Source organism: Andrena cerasifolii, chromosome 10, assembly GCF_050908995.1.
Source record: "Andrena cerasifolii isolate SP2316 chromosome 10, iyAndCera1_principal, whole genome shotgun sequence".
Classification (NCBI taxonomy): domain Eukaryota; kingdom Metazoa; phylum Arthropoda; class Insecta; order Hymenoptera; family Andrenidae; genus Andrena; species Andrena cerasifolii.
In genome coordinates this window covers 6,525,848-6,533,929 of record NC_135127.1, presented here as the reverse complement: position 1 = coordinate 6,533,929, position 8,082 = coordinate 6,525,848, and the positions used below count along the sequence as shown (strand labels likewise).

The 8,082-nt window shown below is 39.2% G+C and overlaps 2 protein-coding genes across 7 annotated transcripts; one reads left to right on the top strand and one right to left on the bottom strand.

Moving 5' to 3' along the window:
* Positions 1-264: 264 nt before the first annotated feature.
* On the bottom strand, positions 265-7,211 carry LOC143373648 (trophoblast glycoprotein-like). Of its 2 annotated transcripts, none has more exons than XM_076821079.1 (6): positions 6,116-7,211; positions 2,212-2,267; positions 1,812-2,070; positions 1,402-1,718; positions 934-1,304; positions 265-838 (listed from the first exon to the last, which is right to left on the bottom strand). In XM_076821079.1, the coding sequence occupies exons 3-6, from the start codon at positions 2,061-2,063 to the stop codon at positions 612-614; spliced, it is 1,167 nt and encodes a 388-aa protein (XP_076677194.1). In that variant the 5' UTR covers positions 2,064-2,070; positions 2,212-2,267; positions 6,116-7,211; the 3' UTR covers positions 265-611. The 2 variants fall into 2 exon arrangements, with proteins under 2 accessions (XP_076677194.1, XP_076677193.1); XM_076821078.1 differs by having other exon boundaries at positions 2,146-2,267; positions 6,116-6,870.
* LOC143373642 (ATP-dependent DNA helicase Q5) lies at positions 2,400-7,400 on the top strand. Of its 5 annotated transcripts, XM_076821065.1 has the most exons (11): positions 2,401-2,631; positions 2,841-2,965; positions 3,035-3,199; positions 3,286-3,462; positions 3,600-3,779; positions 3,844-3,949; positions 4,027-4,135; positions 4,224-4,451; positions 4,526-4,678; positions 4,749-5,511; positions 5,601-7,400. In XM_076821065.1, the coding sequence occupies exons 1-10, from the start codon at positions 2,526-2,528 to the stop codon at positions 5,461-5,463; spliced, it is 2,064 nt and encodes a 687-aa protein (XP_076677180.1). In that variant the 5' UTR covers positions 2,401-2,525; the 3' UTR covers positions 5,464-5,511; positions 5,601-7,400. The 5 variants fall into 5 exon arrangements, with proteins under 5 accessions (XP_076677181.1, XP_076677180.1, XP_076677179.1 ...); XM_076821066.1 differs by having other exon boundaries at positions 2,400-2,631; positions 3,763-3,774; positions 4,749-7,400; XM_076821064.1 differs by having other exon boundaries at positions 4,749-7,400.
* Positions 7,401-8,082: the final 682 nt, after the last annotated feature.

Below are 8,082 nucleotides of genomic sequence, written 5' to 3'. Positions count from 1 at the left end.
TAGACATTAAAACAGCCTGAAAGTGTTATCTAATCTCTGACAAGATGTCAATGATCTGATAGTCGATGATAAGAAATGAAAAATCTTTTAAGAATACTTTACATATACACGTGTATTTTAATTGTTATTAACTGTTATAATTGTTATTAGTAGTAGGAGGGCTATTAATAAATAGGACTGTACTTAATGGGAATATTTCTTCGAGTGGTTCCCCAAAGCCCGCAATCGTGGAGTTCTCAGAATAAATGTTAGCGGAACCGTGAATTCAAATATGTATATAACATTTATTCGTCACAGGACACGTTCAATAGAATCAATAACAGTATCAAAATTACACGCTCTTTGACTTAAATCGTTAACTTCCATAAAACATTGCATTTTTACTCGTGCTATAAATATTATTGCATTATTATGCTCCTCCGGTCTCAAATTATTCATAACACTAAGAGAAATATTATTATATTTAACAGTATAAAAAATGTGACTTTTCATTAGTTTACAAATAGTCTAAACTAATAAGTAAACGAGCCAACGCTAGCATTCACTAAATACCGTATTACTTCAGATTAGCGAATAACTTTATTTCATTTATATATTAATTAAATCGTTCACTAAACGTCCTCGCGAGAGTCGCCAGTCGCTATAGAGGTGTATCGCACCTTCTTGTTAACCGAATCCAATATTGGCTCGATTTTTTTCTGCAGTTTCGCGCGCTGCACATAGATCAGTGCGCACACGAGTCCTATCAGCACCACCGAGAGGAAAAACAGCAGAACGGTTGCTACGTGCGGATTTGGCATGCAATTCTTTGTCTCGTGGATCTCGTGAGGCATTCCATCTGTAACAATTAGCAATAGCGTGCAGACAAATTTGTACCAATACCTTGTAATCCAAGAAGGAAAAGAGTAAGACAGAGTACAACTGCTTAAATACCTTCGGAACACTTCAAGCTAGCATTGTTGCGAACGAACACCTTCGTCCTCTTCATCCACTTGACGAATGGATTGAGCTTGCAGGAACATTCAAGCGGATTTCCAGTCAAATCCACGGCTATGCTTTGATTGCGCGTGGCGAACGCGTCCATGGCGTGCAGGTCACGCTCGAGAACCCTGGTGAACTTGTTGCGCTGAAGATCCAAAAAGCGAAGTTTATGAAGACAAGAGATATTGAAGTGCACCGCAGTCAGCGCGTTGTCACCCAGGTAGAGGTCCAAGAGATTAGGGAGATCACAGAACACATTGGCGTCGCGGAATTCCGATATCTCGTTCTGTTCCAAGTGTAGCTTCATTAGCTGCGTTAGATTGCTAGGACAAAATGCAAAAGTCGTGTTAATTCTGAATTGTTGCTCGCTTGATTCCAAAGCGCATAATAAAATCCAGCATCTGCAGAGTTGAGCGATACCTATTTACAAAGATATCGTGCAACGTCGCTGCAAGATCCCTCGGGGGGCCATCTTCGAAGGCATCAGTCAAGTGGAGTTCCAATAAGGACACAAAATTCGAGAACACTCGGGGATGGCTTCTCCCAGGATCCAAGGAAAGCTCGTTGAAGTCGAGGATAAGCCGTTGAACCTGCTGAACGTGGTGATACGCTTTCCCTCGTATCTCCCGGATATTGTTCCTCGACATATCGATCACTCGCAGATAGGGCAGACTGTCCAGAGTACCGAACACGTTCCATGGCAGTTCTTCTATATAATTTCCAGTGAAAATGAGCACCTGAAGTTGAACGAAATTCGTCGCTTAATAATCCGATGCAAGCAAATCTAATATACGAAGTAAGATTTATTCCTGACTAAATAGTTCTTTTACTTGTGTCTCGTTTGGTAAGTGTCCCAGAGGTGCGGTACTGCGGAATCCTGAATCCGTGCAATTCACAATATATTGGTGATGATTCTCATAGCACGTTCTCATGCAGTAGCAACGATTTTCAAAGAATGGTCCACACTCCGCTTTGGAGGACTGTAGCGTCTCCAACGAGTGCCAATTGGGATCGCTGCAGTCATTGGGTTGTCCAGCGGTGGACGAGCATATTAAAACAAATATTACGCAAAGCTTCTTCATTATGCACCTGAAATATAAAACAACTGTTATTCAATCGTAAGTCATATCGAAAACCGTGAGCAACAGTTTTCACGCAACTTACGTGCTGGCTCATCTGTCAAAGCAAGCTAAACCTGATGAATTTTTACTTCAAGATCATTACATCTACCTTATTGTGCCTCGGAGATTCGAGCAGTGTTGCGTGAACTTAATCTTCGTTTATTCCTGCACAGAAAAGAATGAAACTCAGGTTCAGGCGCGAGATTATAAGTAACCGTATTTATAGGTTAACATTTCAAATATTGGCGCGCAAACTTCGACTCATTTGAAATGTACCAATAAAATTTATGGTCCGTTGTCCCGGTGTCGCAGGTACAGTTAGTCTCATCCTAACAAACGAGCGGGATAGAGGTGCTTGAAATGTGTTCGTCGAAGATAATTTTAATTAAGTAGTATATTGCGTATAAAATACAGCACTTAAAAATGAATTGCGATGAAAAGAATATAACCAGAGTATTGCGATCCGTGTTTGGCTATAAAGACTTCAAGAACGACGTTCAGAGACAAGCCACTATTGCTGTCACGGAAGGTTAGCACCCTTTTTGAATTGAAATCTCTGACAACTGTGTTTTATTGATAACGAATTGTTACACGAATGTTTCACTGTCACTCGAGTCTGCTTTCTTGGGTTAAACCTGTACAGATTTAATGGAACTCAGCAGAGAAAATACTTTTATGGAATATTTGTACCCGATATGACTGGTTTATTAAAATATAAATGTTAACTTCGAATTATAGGTTCAAAATATGTATGCATATCTATGCCTCCTGGCTTTGGAAGATCTCTTTGCTTCCAACTGCCTGCTATTTTACAAAAAGGCAAAGTGGCTCTTATTCTTTCTCCAAAATTATCTGCCATAAAGGTAAAGAATGATACTCGAGTAAGATTTAACAGACTCATTGTCATCTCTCACGTATTCAGATATTTTCAGAATCACGTTGATTTTTTAAAGAGCAAACAGATTAAAGCATGTTTGTTAAGTCAATCTACATATATAAATGAAAGGAACGCTATCGTTAAAGATCTATTATCAGATTCCCCTACAACAGTATTATTATTCAGCACACCCCAAATGGCTATGGCCGCATATTTTCAGGTAAATAATAGCCTCTTCTATTAACTTTCCGCCGTATTAAAATTTTCACTAAAAATTTTCCATTTTCCTTAACTATCCATTGACAGAACATTATAGTTTTGTTAAAGAAACGTAAGATACTGTCTTATGTTGTATTCGATGAGGCGCACTGCTTAAGCAAATGGGGGTACGAGTATATCTCCTCTTACAAGAAAATAAGTTTGTTCAATAAGATATATGGATATGTTCCTAGAATCGCAGTAACTACGACAGTCACTGACAAGGTAATTAACAGTGATTGTAAAAACGAGTCGATGTTTATTCATTAGTTCCTTACGTTTAACATTATAGAATACATTTCCTCATCGATTGAGTTTAGTTTCCTAATCAGTCGACATTTGTCAATTACACACTTTGCCAGGTAGTCGAAGATATTTGCAAAGTATTGACACTAACAACGCCAAAAGTATTTCGAATGTCGGTGCAACAGATCAGAGTTCACTGCGACGTATGGTTTTTAGACACGCTCTCCAATCCGTTCGAGCACCTGAAAAGGTTTATTGCAAAAGTACTCTGTTTCGTAGACACGTTCCCTTGTAAGGTAAATTAGTCAACCCTTTTATACGACACCAAGATACATATTCATGAGAGTTGTCTGTATTCAGATGCATGAAGGCTATGCCATTGTTTACTGCAGAGAAGAAGTCACTGCAGAATTGATAAAAAAGAAACTGAGCGACTTAGGGATATACACGCTTACGTATCACCACAGTAAGCGATTTACAATTCAGATCTCGAGATTCTTTTTATTTGTATGCTTCCTAATACAAATCTGTGGCTCATCTTAGGATTGAAGGATGGCGTAAGACGTAACATAGAAAATATGTGGATGACTGGTAATGCTCAAGTTATTACTACAACGCGCGATTATGGATTCATTCATGAGAAACCTATTAGGTCAGTATCTATTGCTTGACAGTAAAAGTAACGTTGTTAGCCATTAATGCGCTGCTGCGAATGACTTATAAATCATTTACTTGAGCAGATGCATAGCTTATTGGACGATTCCTGAAAACATTCCCAAGTACTACAGGGAATGCGCACAGATGTACACAAATAGTGGTCGTCCATATTCCAGGATATATTTTAGTGTCAGGGAATATTCTTCCGTGAGATCGGTTCTCAAAAATCACAGAGAAATTAATGAACCGGAGTTCATAAAGAACTGTTTAAGCGAGTATGATAAGCTTGTGTCTTATTGCCTTTCTATAAAGTAAGAAGCTCGAATAAATTCATTTTCTCTCCTCTCATACTTATTATCAAAGCTGTGTATAAAATCATGTTCAGCTGTCGCCATAAAAATATTCACAAATACTTTGGGCACGTAATACCACCTTGTAAAGTGAAGTGTGACGTTTGTAAGAATAAAACCGTGGTAGAGGCCAGAACTCATAAGTTTATTACACGTTCAGAACAAGTAGACAGAGTAACATACAACATGTAAGTATTTATCAGGTAAAGAACGGGGCTTGCAAATTCGTTTACTGCACATGTTTCATAAAATTCTCAGTTGTAAGATAAACGAAGATCTGAAGAATAAACGGACTAGGGAGAACGACAAAGAGAAACCAGAGAGTACTTCAAAAAGCGAGTTTGAAAAAGAAATTCCTATGACGCGACATAAGTTGCCAAAGATCGAGGAAAAACCGTTGCCCGACGAAAGTAGTTCACTCGGCATGCAATTATCGATTCCAGTGGGTGAACTCGCGATAACGCAGTCTTTAGCGGATAAGTACAATTTGAATAAAGAGACGATATCATTGGAACTGTGTAGTACGAAGAATAGTACCTTTAAAGATTCAGAAAGAGGAGCGAATAACAATCCAACTTGCAGCAACGGAAGAGGATTAGCAGTTGGTTCGAGAATTCGACACGCCAACGACGACGGTAAGATAAAGAAAAGTGAGAAGTGTCGTGTTTCAAAGAGCGATAGTCGCGAGGTCATCGTTGTCTTTGAGAAACTGAGGAAACGTTCCTTGGCCGTGGATACGTGGCCCGAGGAGTTCAAGTCGAAAAGGAGGAAATTAGAGACCGAAAATAAACCGTCCAACGAGACACGAATAAATAGGAACGAAGGAGCTGACGATCGGAATCGACGGCGAGTAGAACGCATCAAGGGTGATGCAAACGAAGGAGTCACGTGTGACCTTGCCGCGGCGGATTATTTGATGAATAAATATAAGTTGAACAAAGATTCAATAACCTTGGAGTCGCGACGGAAGTAACGTCACAAACCGAAGAAGAATATATGGAAAGGAGAACCGTATCCACTGGTAGCGAATTTTTAATCGAAATATTCAAAGCTATACACTTTTAATTCAATTATAGAATTATTCTCTTCGTAACTCTTTCGAATTTGCAGTGATGTACGGGGTGCTTTGGAACAGCGTGATGTGTGTCAATATACATTAGGTCGTTAAGTAATGCAGGCGATAAAGGACAATGTGTAATAATTACTACAATTACATGTGTCTACTTATCACGCCACTGTGTAAAGCCATTTCTTATTATCGCTATAAGAGCGACGCACAAAAAACTGCATCGTTAAGATCGGCCTCAGAAGAAACCGCGCGATATACACTTAGTTTGCATTTTCGCTCCAAGCAAATCGAACTGCATTGTCTCGACACCATATAGGGCCGAAGTAGGTCGACCAGTCGTGCTCCTCGTAAACCGTCGAACTTGCCCACCCACGCAACAGGTGATGTCAGACAGAAAATATATTACCGAGGGGTAATTTTTGCCGGCTACTCGTTCGCGATATCGCTCTTAATTCGCGCGCCTTCGCTCTTAATTCGCGCGCCTTCGCGTAACAGAATCAATAAAACTTCTATTCCTGGACTACGAGTAATTATTCAGATACCTATAAGGACTCACCGTTCGGACCAAAAGAAAGAAGAAGAAGAGAGGGGGCGGAGACCAAATCGTGATTCATCCGAGTCTCCGAGTTCACCGGTGAATTTCCCTATCACCGAAGTGGTCTCGCTGCTCTCATCCCTCCCTTTCTCCCTTTCTCTCGCTGGACCCAAGAGAAAACTATTCCACACGACGACGACGACGACGACGACGACGACGACTTCCAGTAACACCGAAAATATTAATGTTCAGAGACAGCGGCGACACTCGGCCTACTTGTATTTCACTGACTAGACAGCCACGCTGCTTCAGCTGGCTGGTGTAGAAGGAGCAACCTGTTGGAGGTGCACGACACTGAAACGAGTCTGTTAAGATGCTCGAAATAATCGAGCTGGAACGAGACAGCAAAAGAGGACCTCGCTTCGTCACGCGACGGATAACATTACTTTGGAGGCGCTCCGGACGTACCAGCCGCACCTGTACTCCCTCCTTCCGATTCTTCCTGCACCTTTTCTCACTTTCTCCTCATCCCTCCATATCCCCTCCTCTCTCTTCCAGACGCTTACGCTCATGCTTTCCTCTGTATCTCTGTATTTCTCTTGCATTACTGAAGCTTTTCTGTATGCTGAGTTCCTCTTGTGCCCTTAAATCCTTTTTGTATTATTGAAACCGTCTTCATTTTTTTTTAGTTTTGCTTTTTTGAATCTCTCTCCCCCTCCCTCTTTTTTAAAGTTGCAGGATATAGTATAAGCATGATTATTTTGCTGTATGTGAGAATGAAATGTGTAAGGTAGTTAATATAATGGTAATTTGTTATGTTAAGAAAGATATATAATATTCAAGTTATAGTGGATGCCGAAGCATGTAGCATGAATTTAAATGAGTCGTACAGCTATGTGAATTATAGCTGGCATGACATGAAATATTAAATAATGTATTTGTATGCGTCTGTGCGTTTGCATGGTCATGATTATTATTCTGATTTTGTACGATACTTCCCGTAGTGTCTTTTCTCTCCACAGGAACTTTGGGATGGTTCTATATTGTGAGTTTTCGATAATTTGCATGTACAGAGTACAGCATGAAGTACCCTGCCTTAAAACGATTAATGATATCAACCTCCTGAAGGTATAAATCAAGGTTACTGAGGAGATCACATCGCTTTGCTGATATTTCAGAGAGAGATCTTATTACGAAGAAAAGGAAGGTGTAGCTCCACTAGTTGTACATAATTTAATTATGCATTCATTGGATAGTTATTCCAGTCAAATTAATTATAAATAAAGGTCCATACTTTAAGATCCAACTGTAAAAGTTCATAAATTATTTCTATGTATTTATAATTCATGCAAAAACATAATGTATTTATTACTTAATGAGGATATTTTTTATGTGTTTACGTACAAAAATTGTTAATAAATAATTACTTATAAACAAAACAATTGCAACTATCATGTACGAAGGTAGTCGAGGGTCTATGTTTTAAGATAAGACCTTAGAGAATAGTATATGCTTCAAGGATAAAACTCTAAAAGTACATTAATTATTTATAGAAAATCCAAAATTTATTAATTTCCCGGGATAGTTCGATTCAAGGTAAAAGGAGGTTATGCGCATTAACAAATTCTTTATTTATTGGTTTATTTACAATCCGGAGCCATGGGTCCCTCCTAGGGATTGTTCTAGTTATTATGCAACCATTTATAACAACAAAATTGTTTGTTTATTGCTCTACAAAGCTATTTGAAAATTTGATCGAATCGTGGATACACAAATGCGAGCGGCGAAAATGTGAACTACTATTTGCCTTAGCTTTTCGCGGGCCTTTACCGGGGGCGGATACTGTTTCTATCGCATGCAACGTTATCGACTACTTAACTAAATTGATTCTAATGTGTATGTAATCACTTTTGAAATGTAGTAATACCTCCCGAGAAGTTCACTTTGCCTTTAAACAAGAGATATCATTTGAAGAACTTACCTAACAT

Excerpts from the sequence above, each read along its gene's own strand:
- LOC143373648 (XM_076821079.1), bottom strand. The coding sequence starts at position 2,063 with ATGAAGAAGCTTTGCGTAATATTTGTTTTAATATGCTCGTCCACCGCT. Across the intron at positions 1,719-1,811 it reads ACTTACCAAACGAGACACAA|GTGCTCATTTTCACTGGAAA; the intron begins GTAAAAGAACTA and ends GTTCAACTTCAG. Across the intron at positions 839-933 it reads TAGCTTGAAGTGTTCCGAAG|ATGGAATGCCTCACGAGATC; the intron begins GTATTTAAGCAG and ends TAATTGTTACAG.
- LOC143373642 (XM_076821065.1), top strand. The coding sequence starts at position 2,526 with ATGAATTGCGATGAAAAGAATATAACCAGAGTATTGCGATCCGTGTTT. Across the intron at positions 2,966-3,034 it reads CAAAATTATCTGCCATAAAG|AATCACGTTGATTTTTTAAA; the intron begins GTAAAGAATGAT and ends AGATATTTTCAG. Across the intron at positions 3,200-3,285 it reads CTATGGCCGCATATTTTCAG|AACATTATAGTTTTGTTAAA; the intron begins GTAAATAATAGC and ends ATCCATTGACAG.